The 20884-nt window shown below is 39.3% G+C and overlaps 2 protein-coding genes across 9 annotated transcripts in view; both read right to left on the bottom strand.

The window, feature by feature from the left end:
• Positions 1 to 11893, bottom strand: part of CALCRL (calcitonin receptor like receptor) — a 61807-nt gene extending 49914 nt beyond the window's left edge. Inside the window, exons 1-2 of one of the 3 annotated variants that reach the window (XM_048058322.2) lie at positions 11602 to 11893; positions 265 to 446 (exon numbers count right to left, since the gene is read on the bottom strand). Coding sequence is in view for 1 of the 3 variants with exons in the window: in XM_066999697.1 (XP_066855798.1) it covers positions 11214 to 11263 (50 nt within the window). In the remaining 2 variants the exon portion in view is untranslated. Of the gene's footprint in view, positions 1 to 264; positions 447 to 11213; positions 11495 to 11601 lie in introns of those variants that run through there. The other 2 variants (XM_048058321.2, XM_066999697.1) reach the window with 2 other exon arrangements.
• A 6439-nt stretch (positions 11894 to 18332) lies between these two features.
• Positions 18333 to 20884, bottom strand: part of TFPI (tissue factor pathway inhibitor) — a 74723-nt gene continuing 72171 nt past the window's right edge. For 5 of the 6 annotated variants that reach the window (XM_066999701.1, XM_013178776.3, XM_066999702.1 and 2 more), the window contains 2 exons: positions 19444 to 19626; positions 18333 to 19080 (listed from right to left, as the gene is read on the bottom strand). In XM_066999701.1, coding sequence (XP_066855802.1) covers positions 18968 to 19080; positions 19444 to 19626 — 296 coding nt within the window. In that variant the 3' untranslated portion in view covers positions 18333 to 18967. Of the gene's footprint in view, positions 19081 to 19208; positions 19627 to 20884 lie in introns of all 6 variants that reach the window. The other variant, XR_001206145.3, reaches the window with a different exon arrangement.

Here is a 20884-nt window from a genome sequence, read left to right as displayed (position 1 = left end):
ATGTTCTGTTTTATTACAATATATACTTTCACGTTATGGGTGGAAAACACAGTAAGTTTTTTCAGAGAGTTGCAGATAAGTGAGAATCCTTATTCTAAAGATTTGGGGAGGCAGCAGTCTAAGACTCTCAGAGCACAGAAAAAGGAAAAAAATGGAGCCAAGACGTATTTACTTGCTCCACAGAGACTACGCTAGATGAAAACAAAATCTATGGAATCAAATGGAAAACAAAGGAAATGAGAATGAAATAAAAGTGAAGTTTACCTTCTCCTTTGCTGTTTTTAGCTAGAAGACAAGGTCTGGATAGCGGCAAACTTACAGGGGCAGCACTGTTTTCTCTTTGAAAGCTGAGGCACCCCAACAGCAGGGCAGGAAAGGCATTTGAATCTCTTCAAACAGACAGCAGTTGCCCGATAACTTGGTGACCTTCCTGTTAAGTCCAAAGGCTGCAAACACACAGAATCTGTATGACCCATGGCATCTTCAAACACTGGAAGTTGTTAACCAAGTTCCCAATATCAGGAAACAACTGTCCCTCTGTGACAAGCTGAGGTTCATCCCCCTCTGTGGGACTGGAAATCATTCATACTCTACTTGAGTATGCTTACAGTCTAGGCCCACTATTATTTTTATTATTATTATTATTTAAAATAACTGAAACAGTAAACATAATCCTATATAAAAGCCTTTTCCATGTTATGTATAAAACTAATCTCCAAAAGTAGAACCAATCTGAAAACAAACAATCATTGCCAGAAAATTTCTGATGACTCTTTAATTTTTTTTTTTTAATCACTTTTGATAAGGAAGGCCAACGTTTTTTTATATTTTCTGAATATTACTCTCTGTGGAAGTACATTCCTTTTATCTCCACTGAAATCATGTAACTCTGATATCTATGACACAACGAACACTGTCCCCTTGGGCACCTTGGTATGACTCAGTGATTTCTAGATCCCAGGTTGTTACAGCACGAGCTAGAAGCCTAGTAGGAACGTGATAGCTGTTTCCATCTCTCTGTTTTGGGGAACAAGTCAAGAGAGAGATTTTCAACAATGAGGAACCCCACAGGGAAAGCAAACCAACAGAAATCTTTTTTTAACTACTTTTGTGGTCCCTTTCTTAGTGAGATGACATACACCTAATTAATCTAGTGTTCTTGCAACTGGTCACTCTCTAAGAAAACCCAGAAAGAAAAATAACAAGCAAACAACATCGTATGTAATCCTTTTCACATGTTCAATGCTCTAAGTGCATTTAAGTGTTCCTTTCAGAAAGTCCCAAATAGATTCTGAAAGTCCATGTACATTTCTTGGAGATATTTCTATTCAAAATACTGCTTGCTTACAGGCATGTAAGATTATTTTCAGGAGAAACACATTAACTACTGTGCTGTCACTGAAATATTGTTAATTAGCATTAATTGGTTGTTTCATTTTTACATTAAGTAATGTACATTCTCCTTCCTCTGCCAAGTGATATATTCATATTCTTTGTTAAACAGATAATAACATTGGGTGTAGGAAGAAATTACTCAGTACCCACTGTGGCTCACCTTTCAAAATTAGTGGTACCATGGACCCAGAGGCCAGCAGACATTTTCTTCCACACATACTTTCTCTTTGAAGCTTTCTTGCCAGTCATTAGCTTTTTTTTTTTTTTCCCCCCCTATCTATAACTCCCTTCAAATTGCTGATGACTTTACAAGCCCTAGGCCTTTTCTTTTTTTGTGCTCTGCATCTTACCCGTATAGTTCCACTAAGTACATGGAACTGTATAAGTATTCTACTTGTGACTTGAAGGATTTTGAAGGACCGAATATTCAAAATCCAAATGGAGCCAGAGAGCCGAAGGAAAACAGTTCGTCTCTAACACTTCCAGTGAGCCATTTGTCCAGCTGGACAAAAGCTGTACAGTTTGGAAAAGCTCCTGATGTGCAGCATTAATTCAAATCTCATCCACTGACACTTCACATCAGTTAATATGTCTCTTATTCTGCAAGAACCAGACTCATATAGATATACATGTAGTGGCTGATTCTTCCACCCCCTTGTCCTTGCATGCAGAAAGGGTCTGTGCAAGAGAAAGCAGCACTGAGATTTGCTGTAAGAAATTTTGCTGCCAGACAGACTTCCCTTCACAGTTCTGCTAACCTCAAAACTTGACCTACAGTACCCTTAGTTTTCCATTCCATAGACTCTATTACACGGCTATTCCAAATTAGGTTGTGTTTATTCCAAAAATCATTTTCACATCTAAGAAAAAGACACGTCTTGATTAAAGACTAAGACATTCTCATACAACGCTGAAAACATGCAGTTTTCATCAGCATCCCAAATCCCCGTGGACTGGTTACTAATCTACTCTACTAATCCCTGGATCCCAATTCCAATTTTGTGTCCTCCCAGATTTGACTGAATCCTCTCACTTGATCTCCTTATTTCACATTAGCTTGACACTTTCTTTAAATATTTGCAACTGTGACCATTTGTGGGTGTCCTTCAATTGGAGAAGTGTGAATTTAATTACACATGACATAAACTGTCCACAGTTGCTTGAAAGGCCCTATAGTTGCTACTTCTTACCTTCACCTTTTACAACAGACTAACCCTATGGATACCAAATGTTGAAAATGACTGAAAAATCTTCTATATGTCAAAAAAACAGTACTGTAAATGAGCTGTTTTCAAACTCCAAAAGCAAAACATTTGTTTTTAAAAGATTTTTGGCACTTTTAAATTCTACAGCTCATCATAAGCTTCTGCAACTTCATTTTGCTAAATACACTAGAACTAATTTGCCATTTGATAGTGAAGCATTTCCTGGCTCTTCTTATTACTTTATCCACCCTACTTGTCATTACTAATGATGACAAATAAATACTGAATACTTGCCATGTATATATACTTATTATGAACCCTGAAAAGCCACTTCCTACAGAGGTATTAGATAAAATTTTATTTCATCAAATTGAACTTAGAATATGGGCAGTTTGTAGCGTTACCATACTAATGATACGGTGCTGACAAATGAAGCAAGCTGGTAAATACAAAGCTTGCTCATAACAGGATTGAGCAAGAAAACACACTGTAATGACCCTGTCTTGAACATCCTGTAATAGTCCATTGTTCCTCTCTATTACTCTCATTCAGCAATTTTTTTTAATTGCGGATGCGTGGCAGCAAAGGAACCAAAGTAATGTTGAATCGCACGTGCACAAATCACAGCCCATAACTGAGGTGAGAAAAAGACCCTGGCAAACTGAGACAAGTTTTGAATGGTCTGTTAGCTAGATATGGAGCCTTACAAAACAACAAAACCAGCACAGTAGCAAAAATAGGAAGATTCCTTCCCTTGCATAGATGAAGAAGAGACGTGATAGTAAGAGTCCTCTACATGTGGCAACTGGATGTTTCACCTTCACTGTGTGAAAAACTAGGAGCTAGCTTACCACAACAGTTACTGGCATCTTAACTCTCTCATGTACTGTACACCTGCTTTTGGTGCCAAATTAAAATAACGAATAGACGATTAATTTAGCAATCCTACTGCTAATTCCTCTCATACACGTAACTGCAAACACAGATTTCTCACCATCTGAAGGAATCTTTTAGTTTTTTCAAATGACAATGTAGATAAAGAAAAGGCGTGGACACCTGGCTCAGCTTTCTCTCTGCAGGTAGGAGGTCACACTGAAGATAACATCATTCCATTTACTGATTTGTTCACAGTTTACTTTCCTACAGGAACCACATTCTGATTAATTCAGATATATTTGTGCGTGAGTGCAATTTTCTTTCCTTCCATCATTTTATCTTCCTTGCTATGAGATTTTATTATTTTACTGTTACTTAGTGCTCAAGGAAGGCTGAGAATCTTAGGCTTCAGAGCTGGACAACTGTTCTGTTTCAAAGCTATGAAGGTGTAAGATTACAGGAGCTTATTATAAAAGCTTGGAAATCCAGGAAACAGGCTAAAGAAATTGTAAAAAGAATAGAAAATAAAAACTTCTGTGGGACTTCTTAAGCCAATCCTCCATGCTGTTTTTGAACATTTTGGTTTGGCAAATGTACGTTCCCTGAGGAGGCTGAGTTACAACAGGTAACTGTCTATCATGCCATTTTGTCTTCAGTGGATAAAACACATTTCAGAAGTATCTCTTCTCCCCTTGTCTAGTCAGGTTTAGAGAGCTTATTGCAACTGAGCCCTAAAATCAGCTATCAATCTGGGTTATTTTGGTGCTGACTTCCCCCTGACTGTGTACACTTAATCTTATAGAAGGCAGCGTACATTGACATGCTCTGGTGCCCCAGTGCCCCCACGGAGATGGTGCAAGAATTTTGCCATCCTTCCAAACCCTGAAATACTGCCATGTCCTTCATGGGCTGTAATGTGACTCTGAGAAAAGCTTAGCATGTCAGCAGACCATGTTATCTCTGTAGCTCTAAATAAAAAAGTGCCCAGTTAAACTACATAGGCTGAATTCTGCCCTTGGATTGCATGCATAGTTTTTAGAAGAGGGATCTGCTCTACAGAAGAAACGTGATTTTTACAATCTCTTCTGAAACATTTGGAGGGGGGGAGCAGGGAAAGGTGCAAGCCCAGCAGCTGCCACAATGGTTCACATTGAAAGGTTAAAAACATCTGAATTATATTTTTCTACGTAGTTTCCGATGAACCCTGCAAATGCTGAGATAGTGCATCCAGAATGCAGGGGACAACATAAGGCTCCTGTAAGACAGGGCTGTGATCTCTGCAGTCACTTTAAGAACAACACTGTCAAGATCCGAAGACTGCTCAAACCACCTTCTTTAGTCAGAAATTAAGCATTTCCACTATGAGAAATCGAGTATGAATTTAAATGAATATAAATGAATACCATTAATTGTACTCCCGACAGAATTGTTTGATCTTCCAGCTACTGCAGATTTGGCAGCTCTGCGGGCAATTAGAACACTGCAATAGCAGCGTTTAACTTGCTGGGAGTTGCTACTTACATGCACTCATTGGTTTCCAAAGTTACTCTTCTCGAGGACTACACTTTTCCTTGTTTGTTTTCACCACAGAGATTTTTATTTCCTGATGCACAGATACGACTAACTGATCAGAAAACTTGAAAAAAAAATAAAGCTTCTTTACACACTCCTTCCAAAACTGAATTAAAAAAAAAAAAAACAAACAAAAAAACACAACAAAAACAAAATACCACCAGAGAGGTGAAAAAAATGCAATTACCCCAAAAAAAACCAACTGCACTGGCATTCAAGTAACCACAAGAAAGGCTACAATTTAGCTCAGTGACTAAGTACTCACTTAGTGTTAAGTATGTGGTTTTTCCGATTGCTGCTAGCCACATACAAAAAAGCACAATCATGGTGGCCTTCAATGTATTATGATGCAATAAACAACACAATTTATTAAAAAAAATAGAGAACGCAGAGTAGCGTCCATGCAGAGAGCAGTTGGACAGCCATCAGGAAAGAGCCTTAATTTTGGCTTTCCTGAACTTGTTTAAACTGACTTTTTCCCAACAGAATACTAAATCAATTTAAAAAAAGGTTACCAATCTCGCTAGTCAGCTATAGCACACACATCTGTTGTTCTTAAGAACAGCTTTTCAAGGAACAGGACTATGAATTTCAATACACAGTCATTTATGGAAAGGGTTCTCACCCCCGCCTTCCCCTTCCAAGAAACTAGATGCGTGAAGACAGACATTTCTCTTTGAAAGGAAGGATAAGGCAGAGGTTAATTTCATCTGCATGAGCCAATGTAGGATAAGCTGTTGGAAATATTGTCAAGCCACATTCTTAATGCCTGGCAAAGTGACTCATTCAGAGTCATCACAGGAAAGGAAGTGGAATAGAATAAAAAACGGAACAGGATGGGGGCTTAAACAGGAGAAAGAAGTGAGAGAAAGGAAACCGAATTGTTTAAAGAGGCCTGAAGTTATAAGTCCTATAACTGATTTTTTATTTTTTAAAAAAAGCGTAAAATATATATATTGCACTATGCATATATATACACATGTATGTATGTATGTATACATGCAATCCAGCTTCTTTCTAGTTGAAAAGAGAGACGTGCATCACCTTCCAAAGCTGCCTGCTGAGGTATTTGTCTCAGTACAAGAAGGCATTAACACAGTACAGGAAATAAGCAAGGATTCCCTCTAGAAACCCACAAGTTCATAACAATTATGTTCCTATTCCATACAATATGGACTCCACAGACTACTGAGTTATGCACTTAGGTTAAAGTCCACAAAAATGCAATAAACACGTTATTCTGCTCTCTAGAGGAACACTTTGTAGAATCAACAAATAAACCCTTATTTTCATTACAAAAAATACATCTTTGGCTTTCTTATACTAGCAACTTGGTGCACTGTGAAAACGTTTCTCTTCTCCAAATATGATTACTATGAAACTCTGTATAATTAACCACCCCATAATATCAATTTTTGAATTTAAATAAAAACCAATATGCAGACTGCTTTAATAAATAAACATATTACTTGTGCAACTATAATTTCCACTGACAAAAAGAATAATTTTTGAGAAGATGAAAAAGCATTTTTTACTATCATAAAGGCAATGTTCAACCAATTCCCAGTTCTTCGTGCTTCAAATTTGACGCCTATGAGTACAACTTCTCACTGACCTAATGTTTCATTGCGCAAGTTCAAACAGATACTCAGAAAGATTAATACACATGTTAAATAATGTAATTTAGAAAATATATTGAAAAATGAAAATGGCATGGGAAAAAAAAAAAAATTATCCTGGAAAAATATACTGGAATAAATGATTTTAAATTCAGTATGTCATCTCCCAAACAAGTTTATATCTGCTTGTGAAACATTCCTTACTTAATCCCCAGAGTGACACCTGCTGGATTTCACTAACAGAAACAAAAGGGCAGATCTCCCCGTTATACAGAACATTTAAGGATAATCTGTGCAAAGCCATGTTCTTTTGTTAAAAATTTAAAAAAAAATGTATAAAGTCACTTTTTTCCTACATTTAGGACAGTAAATAAATACATAAATGCAACAATAGAGGAAAGCAGTATGACATCTAAAGCTCTTATTCATGCCTGATGCACATATATTCTTCATTTCTATTTAGGAAGGACTACAGAGCACAACAACACGGGGAAACAAACTATATGCATTTCTGATAATAATAATAACAAAGAAAAAAACACACACAACAACTAAAGCCTAAAACACATAAGTTTGTGTAGAACAAGTATCTGTTCAGTACATCTTTTGCTTTACTTTAATGAAACTCTACAAGCATTGTCACTCTAAAAATAAAACAAAATGTATTCAAATGAATTTCTAAGATTTTACCACTCTAATAGGGGAGACAAAAACCTCAGGTACAATGTAAAGAGTGACACCTTATGCCCATCCAAGCATCAAGGGTGTACGCTTTTCAAACGCAGAATTATCAAAGAATGTGTTGAAAGCAATACCTTTTTAGTTCCTAAAAATTTTATCTTCCACCTAAATGCAGTTGATGGTATACCACAGTATTTGAAGTAGTAGCTTTGAAAAAAATAAAATTCACTAATCACAGTGTGTAGTTCCTTGTCTTTGGCATTACATGGGAAGTCACAGTGACTGGTACGGGTTTCATTAAACAAAACTCTGTCACTCGTTTTGTTTGGGATTATTTTTTTTTTTCTTTAAAAAAGGGCTGCATGCTCCAGGCATAAATCCAGAAATACAACACTGACTTTTTTTTTTTTTTTTAATCCAAGTAGTATGCTAATTGTCATCTAAAGCTTTATAGTGGCCAAAACTGCCCAAAAGCCTTGGGTGACATCTATGCTATATTAAAAGGTAACAGCGTCCGAGAAACATACAAAGTTATACAAGTAAAAAATCCGTTTTCCTTTTCTTGTAGTGAATACATCGCTACTCTCAGGGAAAGCCTTTTTTTAATGCATTACATTTGTTTAAATGGATTTCAAATGCATCTTTCCAAGGAAAAGCAACTCTAAATAAATCATTTCTGCTCTTTTGGACAGCATAGACTGCAGCAATGATTGAAAGTGTTTGCACAGAACTAGGGCAGAAAAAGAATGACTTTGCTGGGAAAATGTAAACAGTATAAACAAGCTTGGGAGACCAAAGCAGATATGCATGAGAGATAATAGTGAAAACAAAACTGAATGAAAATGCTAAAATTTAGCCTTCCAGTTTTGTCTTGGTTCTAAAATAGAACAAATAGAAAAAAATGCTGCTGAAAGAAAATAATGGAAATAAACATATTAAGAAGACCTTGCATTGTACTGCACTGGCTGGGGAATTCTCCCTGAAACTAAGTAACAGGCTAATTTCTGCTGCTCTTTGTGCAATGCATTACACTGAATGTCTTTTAATTTTTATGCTGATATTGTCAACACACTAGCATTGCCAACATGAGTACAAAAAATGAAAAAAAAAAGGCTTGCTTTCTCCTTTTTCTTCTAAATATTAAAACAACATTCAAATGTGTTCAATTTAAAAAGCTGACATGATTCACAGCTTTCTAAACGAAGAATAAGGTTTAAGACTTACTTTCTAAGTCTCCTTCAAAACATGCATATTCCCTCTTTAGCTGGCACATTAAGAAAAAAAAATGGCACAAGATAGATATATTGCACATACTTACATAAAAAATTAATATAAAAAATTAATATAAGGATATAGTAAACTCCAGAGTTCTGACAATTTGCTACAACAGTTACATGAGCAACTAAGTGAGCGTAAAGCTCAGCTGAGGCAACTCCGATATTTGAAACCCAATGACAGAGCTACAGACGCCTTCACAACAGAGGGGGCCCTAACACTGCGGTAGTGCCCGTACTGCGGACGTGCTCTGTCGGAGTGGCTGCTGATCAGAAGCACAGAAGGAGTTTTGCTAGTAGATCAAGAACACTGTAAACACGTTGGGAACAGATGGGAACAACTTCTTAAAGAGAAATTCTATTTGTTTCCTAACTTCAGACTCGGACCTCTCACTGGAGAAATTCCACCAGTTTCCTTCATAATAGCTAATGCTATGACCAGTAATGACCAAAGGAGTGATTAGATATATACTTCTCAAGTATCACTGTGTACATTTTGTTATTAAAAACATATTGATAACAATAGTTCCTTCCAAATGACTGAACTGGTTTGAATCCTTTATCTGTGTGATTTCATAGACTCTTGATGGCCCAGTCCTACCCAGCTCTTGCACATGCTAGAAGTGCTGTTGGAAGAAGCCGATTTACTGGAATGCACAGAACATAGAACTAAGTAATTATATTAGCGGCAAAAGAAATATATCAGTGCTTTTCTTCCCTTGGTTTTGTTCTTACCTGTATCCTTGTCTAAAGGTGGATCACAGTACTCAGATAGCCCACAGAACGATACTGCTCTCCTCGAGTAGACCCTGTTATTTAGCCAGGTAAGTCACTAGTCACCAAGAACAAGACGTGAAGATTTGTGTTTTACAGATTGAGCATTCAAAAATGATGGAAGTTATCAAAAGCACAGCTGCCAATAGATCACAGTACGTCAGTTACTGGATGGATAATGTCTGTAACCACATGAAATAATCCCTTCAATAAAAATACCCACATTGAGGAATATCCTGCCCTTTGACAGTCAGAGGAAAAATTCCCACTGGCTCTTAGCGGGTCAGGATTTCAACAATTGTGCCTGTATCAGGAAAAGTCTATTCGAAGGGACAAACATTACATTTCTTAATGAAGAGCAAGATTCCAGCTGATCAGGAATTCAGAGTACAGCAACATTTGAACAGGACAGACATAATGCAACTCGTGAACTTGCAAACCAAGCTATATATTCAGGTACTCAGTTTTGCACGCTAAAACACGCAGTCAAACTGTTCAACATCATCACCCTGTCATTGTCTTTGCTTTGTCTGCAAATACTTGGATTCTGGCATCAGAATACATACATGTCTAACACTTCACATGTAGGCAGTGCCACCAAAACCTAAACCAGTTACCTGAGAAGAGCATAAGACAAGAACTTTAATCATCTAGCTGAAATACTTCTGAAGACCATAGTTCCTACTGCACCAATCATTAAAACGAGATGAACATTTTCTTCTTCGAGTGCCATCTTGTTTGATTTAGTATCACCAAGTGCCTTTGGTGCTGAAGATTTTTGAAGCTAGGTAAAGATTTTGAGATTTGATGCAGCAAAGCTATTGACAGTATACGTAGATTGCAGAAATAAATACCATGGAAATACCAATCATTACTTTTAGATGAGCATTTCAGACAGTGTAGCAGCACAGGTATTTTGAAAGGAAACACACAGATTCAAATCTGGTCTCATTCACATTTATCCAGAACTAGCGTGTCTTCTTTCAACCCACTGAAAGGACCTCAGAGCACAACAATCAGGCTTTTAGCACATTACCAGTCTGAACAGCTTTAAATTGTTGTACACATTATTACGGTAAATGAATGACAAGATCCCCAGGATGCACAATATGACTGGAAAGACTTGTCATTTGCACAACTGTAGGAGCAAAATCTGGCCCCAACACATTTGGCATGACTCTTTAAGGTAGAGAGCAACAAAAAATCAGCTATTTTTATTTCAATCTCAGCCCCTATAGAAATATACGGATGACTAAATGAATCACTGCAGATCAAATCCAAGTGTGATTTAAAACTTACATTGTTTCTTAACTATCTTTCAGAAATAAGATTCCCTGATTCCGCAGATCCATTGCTTACACAGACAGGCAAATGACTACATGTAGCAAAAGGGATCGTCACAATAACAAAAGCGGACTTGTAAAAAATGACGGTACTGCATCAGCTTTGGAAAGATGAAGAAGTGGCATGACCCTCTTAACTCTGTACTGGAAAGCACAGAACCACACTCTTCCCCCCGGCCAATAGTTTCTCAAGGCAATGATATAGTAGACAGCCACCCCTCAATAAATCAGTTTGGTACGTGTGGGAAAAATCTCAGCAGTAAGACCCCAGCACACGCACAAGCACTAAAGTCAAGCTAACTTTTTCTCAAGCAAATAGGAAGCCCAGACAAAACAGGAGCTTCATCTTTTCAGTCATGTAATTACAACGCAAAACCTAATTATGAAATAACTCAAATATGATCTCTTTCCGGTATAATAACGTCAATAAGATTAAAGGAATGTTCAGTAAGAAAATTTAAACAAGTTTATCACCTAATTCGTCCTCTCTTGAAAGAGCTCCAGTTGTATTGAATTAGTCTCATGGACCCTTTTCAAACCCATATGTCTCTAATTCTCTCCAGATGCAACGACAGAAATTTGGTTAGCTAATATTATGGTTTTAGGCAGAATCCTTTAAGTGCTGATTAGGGTATTTTTCTCTCTCTTTCCCCCTCTTTACCATTGATCACTTCCTCCAGGATCTATAAAGCACCACTACTTCCAAAACCAGCGCAGCGCTTACAAATGAAGGTGGCTTTTCCTCCTACCCCTTTCTCCCCGCAGACCCCAGGGAAAAGCACGCAACAGAGCTAAACCCGGATCCCTTGGGTCGGCACAGAAAAGGGAAAAAAAAAAAAAAAACCACGTACTGCGTACTCACCAGGCTCAGCTCCGGTGGGCTCTGGCTGGCTTTGCCTCGGCTCGCCGCCTCTCCCCGCGGCTGGCAGCCCGCTGGTGCCGCTGGCTGCGGGGCAGTGGCGCTCAGCGGAGCGCGGCGCTGCTCGGGCAGCGGCAGGAGCGGCTCAGCTGGGGACGGGGAGCGGGGAGCGGCGGCAGGCAGCCAGCGGGGCTTCCTGTTACATCAGCCAGACCCCGCCCGCAGCCCGCCTCGCCTCGGCTTCTCCGGCTCCGACGGCACGGCCCCGGCAAGGCGAGGAGCTCCGGGGGGGATGCAGAAGCCGCGGGAAGGGTGGCAGAATCGGGAGGTGGGATTCAGCCCCTCCGGGGCAGTGCGCAGGGTAAGAGCTAAGCCCCTCTCCGCCACAAGGAGAGGGGCTGCTCCTGCCCAGCTGGCAGGGCTGAGAAGCCGCACGGAGGCACGCTTCCACAGCCAAAGCTGTGCTGCGGCTCAGAATCGAGCTGAACTTAGGCACTTGCTTAAATTTGGAAGTACCGCTTCGTTTTATACCCAGGGGAAATGTTATGCTTAGGTAAATAAACCCTTGAAGTATCGGGGGTGGAGAAAAGGCAGCAGGAAGGGGAATGCTGCACAGAAGTCCCAACTGCGTTTTGAAATGCCCCTGATCTCAGGGCATCAGGTACCAGCTGCCTGCTTTAAAAACTGCCACAACTGAGGACAAAGCAGCATTGGTGACAATCCTTACACTGGCTTCAAGAAGTTCACATCAGGACCTGAAAGTGTTTCCCTGAGGGCACTCATTACCTGCTCTTTGCACAGCTGGTACCTGTGCTACACACAGGTGTGCTTTCCAAATCAATACAGTTGCTGTGCACACATGGCATGCTGTGCTGGACAAATGCAGGTTTATGGAGCAGTAAGCTCAAATACTAACTAGAAACACCTCTAACAGTAGGAATCTGTATGGAACGTGTCCCCGGATGTAATGGTTTTGTAAGTAAGTGTTCATCAAAATGATAACCGTTTAACTCGCTCACGAAACAAGCTGAAGTATTTCTGCTTGCTTCTCGCTACGTGTTGTCAATCCATTGTCTTACCAGCAGAAACATTCATAGAATGTGAACTGGGTGAGGGAACTTGTCCTGCCATTGAAAATCCTTTCTCCAAAGATAAAAACGGCCAAAAACCCAACCAAAACCCAACCCAAAACAAACCAAAAGGAAAAAAAAAAAAAAAAAAAAGCAGGTCAGGAGTGACTGAAAGAGAGGAAGAGGGGCAGGAGTACTTTAAGTCCATACGACCACCAGACAGTATGAATGGTGAAATCACAATCTAGGATCACTATAAGAGCAGGCACATGACTTTAATACTCATTTGGCACGTGAATGTTGGTGCTTCTAGGACCATACTTCACCGAGAGAATTTTTGAGTTTTATAATCAGTGAAGAACTAAGAACTGGCACTCTAACTCCCTAAGCAATGTAAACAGAAATTAGATGGGGATTAGATCTGATTCTGAACAATGATGAAATTCAGGCAGTGGAATCTCATCAGAAGTGAGCCTGGCTGCAGTATTTTAGACCGATTAGGTCTGGGCAAGAGATTGCAATATAGTACACTATACACTATAGCCTAGAAAATGATCCATATATGCCAGCTAAGCACACATGTTCAAGACAGGCTCAACATCTGAATTAACTAGAGAGATTTATTACATAGGCCATGTTTGATTTGGCATGTCAAGTTCAGTAGAGTTGTGTGGGCTTTTGTTGTTGTTTTTTTTTAACTTCAAAATTCTTATATTCTGCTTATTTAGCTATCACTGGAACTTTCTTACTCCTACTCAACAGGTATTTGAGACATCTCAGCTGGTGCAATTTGCACTTCAAAGACGCGGGAGGCCCCCACACTGCCTCAGCTCCCCCTTTTTCTGGCTGAAAGGCATGTAAATGACACCCGTACCAGCTCCCCTGCTTATCAACAGCGTGGGCGAGAGCCGTTCAAAAGGGATCTAAATGAACACGACAGACTGTGCTTTAACCAAAGCTTAAAACCTTGCGAAGAAAAAAGATAAAATACTAATTCCACCTCTTACCACGAGTTTTGATCTGATCTCAGAAGCTGAGGGATAAATATAGTTTTGCTTATAATGGGACAACTCCTGATGAGCTGAGAACCCCTCTCTGCAGCGCTGCGCTAGTGAGGGAGGTCTCTCTGTGGCTGACGGAGGGGCTGCAAGGCCAGGCGGTGTTTTTCCCCCTTTTTCCTCCCGGCCGGGCCCCTCTGTGCCCGGGGGGCTCCGGGCCGTGCAGCCCCGCACCTGCCCGAGGACTCGGGAGCGGCGCCCCCTGGCGGCGCGGTGCTGCCACCTGGAGCGCAGCGGCCGGGCTGCTCCTGCCAGGCCCTGCCGCCCGCATCGCCTCGCCTCTCCTTTCCTCTTCCCTGCCCTGGACCCGCATCTAAACGCATCCTCCGAGCATCTCCTCCAGACGCGAGGCTGCCCCGGGACAGGCCGCCTTGCCCACCTCTCGCACAGGCGGTGGATGATGAGCGTCCCGTGAAAAAAACCTTGGTGAGCAAATTCCGACGTGTCGGTGCCATGGGTTCAAGGGGACCATGGGATAAACAAAACTGAAGAAACTTCTGACGCTTGGTCATATATTGCCCATGAATAAAATACTAGAGTTCATATTTAAACACTTAATACCCATATTATATATCCAAACAGGATTCTTTCTCAGCAGATACTACTAAAAGAGAGCGGTGATGAAACATCACCCGTATATCCACATGAAAATGTTCCAAAGGTAGATTCTAGAAGGACAAAGACTCCCAAACTCTAAATAAATGTTAACAGTTTTGAAAAAGGAGTTGGACTGGAGATATGAGGAGAAATTCTGGTTTCAATGGAAATGGAAAGAAAAGAAAAGGAAGGGATAGGACTTAGGTAACAAAGGTTAAAAGAAAAAAAAAGGCATGCCCATAAAAAATGGGAGGAAAAAAGGATGAGTCAAAAGACTTTAGATTATTTCTCAAAGACATATTGTTTCATCACCAGAATGGACCCAGGGCACACACCAGGTTATACATGGAAATTCATCAAATCTCTGTAACTTCATTGACTTGTTGGCTCCCATCATACAATGTGGGAGAAATTTCACGGCAATGTGCGTATTTCCTCCAAAGCAACGAGGGCAGAATCTGGAATGAAATGACTGGGTGAAGGGTCTCTAGTTGACTGGAAATGCACATAGTCACTGGTAACTTGTTAGCATAGCTTTATGTTCTAACGTCTTCACCATTCTGACATCTAATTCCCTATCTTTTCCTTGTGCCCAACTGTTCCCCTACTCCATTCATCCTTGACCTGTCTTTGAGAAATGCACAGATCTTTTTCATATTCTTGCATGTGGTTGTTCTGCAGATATTAAAGATACAAGAATGACAAGAACTGAATGAATGAGAAGGATACAAAAATAATTTCTTGTGGAGTTAATGAAGATGCAAATCAGATCACACTTCAGTTTGGCCTTTTTACATGAAAAACTAATTCAATGCATTTTAGAGCTATACAAAAACAAGATAACAAAGACTGAGATGGATAACTGGTATGGTGACCAAACCCAGTACCTCCACCAAACTTCTGATTATAATCTAATCAGTTTGATGTTGTTGTTGTTTTATTGTCTATAACGTGCCAGTTTTTGTTTGTTTGCTTGTTTGTTGTTGTTGTTTTTTCCTCACTGAACTCTACATAATAAGTCTAAAAGATAAATCTCTTTCTAATGGTTTCTTGGTTAGTAGAGTTGATTTATGCTGAGATGCCATAACTTTGTAGTCTTTTTCTGTCTCAGCAATGACAGAAGAGTTTCCCCAACTAATCATTTCACAGAATCACAGAATCATTTGTTTAATCTCTGTTACTAAAAAATGAATGCATGCAAAGTTTCTTACTACTGTGTAACTACGGGGTAAGAGAGCATGGGGGAGTACCTGTTAGTCCTCTCCTAGCTACAGCAGTTCTGGAAGAAAAGACTGCACAGAGCAACAGAGCATGCTCAGCGAGGAGAACCTGTTAGTCTGCAGGAGAGCTCTGCAAGCAGGAGACTTAGAATTGGGAAGCAGCCACACAGCCAGGTTTCTGCAGGGACAGAAAGGATGATTTATGTACAAACAAATGGCAATATGTATAGAAACAAATGCATCCATTCTTTTATATGTACTGATATCTTAAATCATCAAATGGTTTGGGTTGGAAGGGACCATCTAGCTCAACCCCCCTGCCATGGGCAGGGACACTTTCCACTAGACCAGGTTGCTTAAAGCCCCATCCAGCCTGGCCTTGAGCACTTCCAAGGATGGGGCATATCTACTGTCTCATTCAGAATATTCTCTTTTAGAAAGATCATCATTCTAGGTTATAATCTCATAAAACCAAACCCTAATAATTGTCAGTCTTTTTGGTGGGCTGCTTTAAGAGACACTATGGGCAGCCCTCTTCCCCTTGCTCCTAAACCCTACAAGGCTCAGAGTCCCATCTCATCTAAAACCAATGCGAGGTTTACAGCTGCAGTCACAGCCACTGAAGCTGGGCAGAGGACAGTTCGTGAGAAACAGTTCTGCCCAGCCATCTCTATTTGGGCTTGATGCTGAGAAAAAACACTTTCTCTATAACGAAGAAATGCTGCCAATAATGCAAATTCAAATAAATAGTGGAGTTATCTGAATGTTGTACTCCTGCTGCTAAAAAAACAAGTTTCATTCTCTTTCACATGAAAGCTCTAAAAGAGGTTTTAGTTTAATGCAAATCATGCTCAAATACCTCAAAATCATGCTAGGGAATACCACATATCTTTGTAAGAGGATTTTAATGTGGTGTTTAGGATAGCCCTGCCTCTCTGCCAGAGACCAGTGACAGGAGGAGGCTGTTGTAAATGTGATACTTATCCAGCAGCACTTGGCACTCTCTCTTGTTTTAATCTGAAACCAATATCCTTACTGATTCCCTAAGCTGCTGGAGAAGCAGTCGCACCAAATTCAGCTCTGTCTCCACTCCTAAGTACATCACGCTATCTAGTGATTACTTAAATTATATCTAGTGATTACTTAAATTGTAATACCAGCAGTCCACAGGAAATTTTAATGACTAAGACTGGAAGATTAGATATATTTACTGCCTTCATCATAAAGTTTATACAAGCAAAGGTCCAGACACCTGTGAACTTACCTGCATTCTTAGCCAGGCAGACACATGCCAGAGTCAATGCGGAAACAGGGTAACTGTGGCATTAATGGGGTGTTCAGCACACTGGTAAGGCTTCCACCTCCTGTACCTAGCATGCGTCAAGCAGCTTCTGCTTTAGGAGGCAATGTGCAGTACTGTGCTAATTCAAGTGGAAAGGCCTAGGAGCAGTTTAAACCACAGGCTTTCCACTTATCTGCAATGACAAATGCTGGCTGGCCCAAGTATTTAACCTCCTGCTCTGCTCCTGTGTGGTGCATCTCACAACTACAGACTCGACTCCTAGCCTATGAAGTACAGAGGATACCTGGAGAGTAAGGTCAATAAAAACAGTGAACTAGAACTGGAAGGCATCAAGCTGGAATTGATCGTAGTAGGTAATGACACTTGCACCAAATTAGTTTTGCGAAGAACTGACACTGCAAGTCTTTAGCAGTGTCTAAGTGTCTAAATGGAGTTTATAGGTTTCCTCTGTCAGAAATGCACTTGTCTGATTCATATTGTTGTTGCAGTTTAAGTCTGTGGTGCTCTTACATTTCATATGGCAAGACTCTACATAAGTATATTTTAGTCTATACTTCAAATTCATGAGCATTTTTCAAATCACACTTAGTAGATCATAAATTAAGAGAGTCATGAAAGGACTTAGGCACCAGAAATAAGAATTTCTGCATAAAAAACTTTTACTTACCCCCTCAGATATTTAGAATGCATAAATGCTTTAATTTTCAGCAATAAGGTTAGCCTTTTTGTGGAGCTAGTCCAAAGTTCACTGGGTATATAAAAAACCCAGAGGCTTTCTGAAACCACATGCAATTTGTAGTGCTCAGGCAAAGGCAGGTTAGTCCAACAGATCATGTATTATTCTGTCATTGTTGTCCTTGCTCCTTGCTGTAGTGTCTGAGCCCCTCACATCTATTTCAGATATGTATTTTCACATTGCCTCTCACAAACAGCAGTGTAAGTATCCTCAGTAGTCTTAAGCACAAACAGAAAACATGATACATTAAAAAAAGATTTTCAGCATCAAAGAAGATAGAAGGATATTTTTGAAAAATGTATTCTATCTTCTGTTTTATAGGCAGCAGGGCATTTCTGTGAACCTTACCAGGAAACCAACTACTTTTTTCTTTTTTCTTTCCTTTAAGAAAAATATCTTGTTAGAAAAGATCTACCCAGATCAGAGAGGTGCCTGGGAGAAGGACAAGAACTGAACCACTATCTCATGTCAGTCTTAAAGCAAACAAAACCACCCACAATGACAAGAAACCAAAAACAAACAGAAGCAAAAGAACCCGCCCCCCCCCCCCCCCCCCCCCCCCCCCCCCCCCCCGATAAACAAACTTAAAGTCAACGGGAGAGGAAATGTACCGTTACCACTAAAGCAACTATACTGATTTTTTCATCTATGAATGGGTTTTGTTCCTTTTTTTTTTTCCCAAGAATACATATTTCCAGAAATGATTAACTTGCAAGCCATGAGTCTACTTCAGTAACAAGGATAAATCTATGAACCCAACAAATATATTTTATTTATTTTTTGTAAATTTCTGTCACATTGTGTCACACATTTACAACTTGAACATTCTCTTTATGTTTTTGGTGTGTTAATTCTGATCCACGTTCATTTGACAAGTCTAACTCTATGCACTTCAGTGGAGTTGCATCTAGCTTGCATAACCCAAAATAAATAAATCTGATTAAAACAAATCCATTGCCTATTTCCTCTTTTTATCAGTAGACTCATCTTTTAATCTAAGATTGAAATAATCAGCTTGACAAGCGATTACTCTTTGACAAGCCTTATACTTCTTTTTTAGGACCAAAATAGATTTCAGAAAAGAATGGGGAAATAAAGTAAATTTGAATCTTGCTTACTTTTTAATTGTTATGAGTTCTACGCCCACATAGCCTGTTCTGTCCTGTTTCATCTCTAGCAATTATATAGTCAAACTACATTTTAAGTGCTCTTTTCCAAAGTACGAAGTAATATTTATTAACATAAAGGAGGCATACATAATAAAAACATAAACAGCTTAATAATATGCAATCTAAATAATGAGTACAGTACATATACTTAAATTGGGTACACTGGAGGCTTTCATTCACAGGTGAAGAGCAGTTTACTTCCCATTTCCATAAAAATCAAAGTTGTATTCTTTCAGGGATGCTTTCCTCTTCCAAAACCTTTACTGACAGTTTCTTTTTCTTCTTCTTGATTTTTATTACTCTTCTTTCACCTTTATTTTTAATGAATCCTGAAGGTAAAATGAAAGAGTAAGTTAAGATGCTGTATGACTAACACATCCAAGATAATCATAAATGAGACATCTAGTTTTCAAGAAATATTCTTGAAAAAAAGAGGAAAAAGAACATTTTGTCTTACCTAGTCTTCATTTGCCTGACCAAGGTCAAGATGTCTGCTCTTGCACACAGTATTTTAGCGTCCATCCTTCTCTCTCTAGCTCTCTTCTGATTACCAGTTGCACTTTGCTAAGACTTTCAACTATTACATTTTATCAGGACAATACTTACTACCAAAAGTTGCAAGAATGTTTCAGCCCATAGAGTGCATAATATTTACCTCTTGTGATAGTCTGTGGCAGTATCATTTCCCATACCTTTCTTGCAGATCCTCAAACACGACTTTCTGGAGGTGAAATTATTTTCATTCCCACCACAACCACTATAGTGAAATGGGCGACATCTTCCAGTTGAGTAGTTGTAGAAAAATCTTGTCTCTTTAGCTCTACAAAGTCCTTTATCCATAGGAGTCATGCACAAAGAAGGGATAGCAGGTGGTTCTAGAAATAACAGGAAAAAAAAGGTTAGAGACAACACCGTCATTAACCAGTTTTCCGTTATGTTGATATTTTATATGAGATTTGAAGCTTTGAGAAATTAGAATTTATATGAAATTCAGTGGCAAATTTAATTCTGTTCTGAAAATCCAGGATATTTTACATAAGCATCTGCCATGTTATAACTACCAAAAATAACAGCGAATGTTATTCTCCCTTTGAATTCCAAAAGCCAACAAAACCTTATCATGAAAGCAAGGTTTGTTTCCTATAAATTTAGTGTTAAAATTGCTGTTTCTGTGGTAGGAGATAGCACTCAAATTCACTTAGGGGAGTTTCAAGTGAGCTACTTGTAGAACACAGAGTGAAATAAATTAATCTTGGACAGCTTTAAAAATATGTTAAATATTTATGATAATGAAGTGAATTTTTCTAATTACTGCTAGACATTTTGAAATCAAATACAAGGTAAGAGTATCCAGCATTTCTGATGTAAGATTCAATAAATTAATATTAGGTTTGTCACATGAATATAGAAAGTTTGACTTAAGTAATAAAATTTGGTCTACTGGAAAACACTGAGCAATTATGAAGGAAAAGTTTGTAACTCGCAGAATAAAGAGGATCAAGGGTGAAGAGTTAAGTGCACAAAACAACTGAGATGCTGGTGCTTTAGTGCTGCTGTTAGCTTTTTACCATTCCATGGAGTAGCCTGATGTTTTGGATCTTCAGTGTTGCTGAAAGTGAGTGTGAGAACTGAAACGCTGGAAGATGAACCTGAAGTATATGAAGTACCTGGGAATTGGAACAAGTTCAAGCTCACCCATGCTCACCCCTGGAGAAACTCCATCACCTATCACCCTGGAGTAACTCATATGCAAAATTAGAACTGACAAATAGCTGCTGTAGAGGAAGAAAAAACAAGAATGGGAGCCATTAAATCATCAGTTATGAGGGACACAAAGGAATGCCATTTTCCTTCAAGAAGTAGCAGAGTTGAGGTAACTGAGATCTGAATGCATAAATGGACTTTATGCATTCATAAAGCATGGTTCAGAGGAAAGACTGAGTTAAAATTTTAGGGAATAACTTGGGTTACAACAGAGCTGAAGGCATCCTGTTTTCAGAAAAGGGGGAAGCAGCTGAGTTGCTGGAAGCAAGAAGTTATGAATTAACTTGGGCAATTCAATAGGCTGACAAGAAAATATCCCAAAAGAACACGCTACATTTTGTTTGTCTTGCATGTATTATACTTGCTGAA

The sequence above is a fragment of the Anser cygnoides genome, chromosome 6 (genome assembly GCF_040182565.1).
Source record: "Anser cygnoides isolate HZ-2024a breed goose chromosome 6, Taihu_goose_T2T_genome, whole genome shotgun sequence".
In the NCBI taxonomy this organism is placed as follows: domain Eukaryota; kingdom Metazoa; phylum Chordata; class Aves; order Anseriformes; family Anatidae; genus Anser; species Anser cygnoides.
The sequence above is the reverse complement of the archived record's forward strand: the minus strand, read 5'-3'. Positions and strand labels throughout refer to the sequence as shown.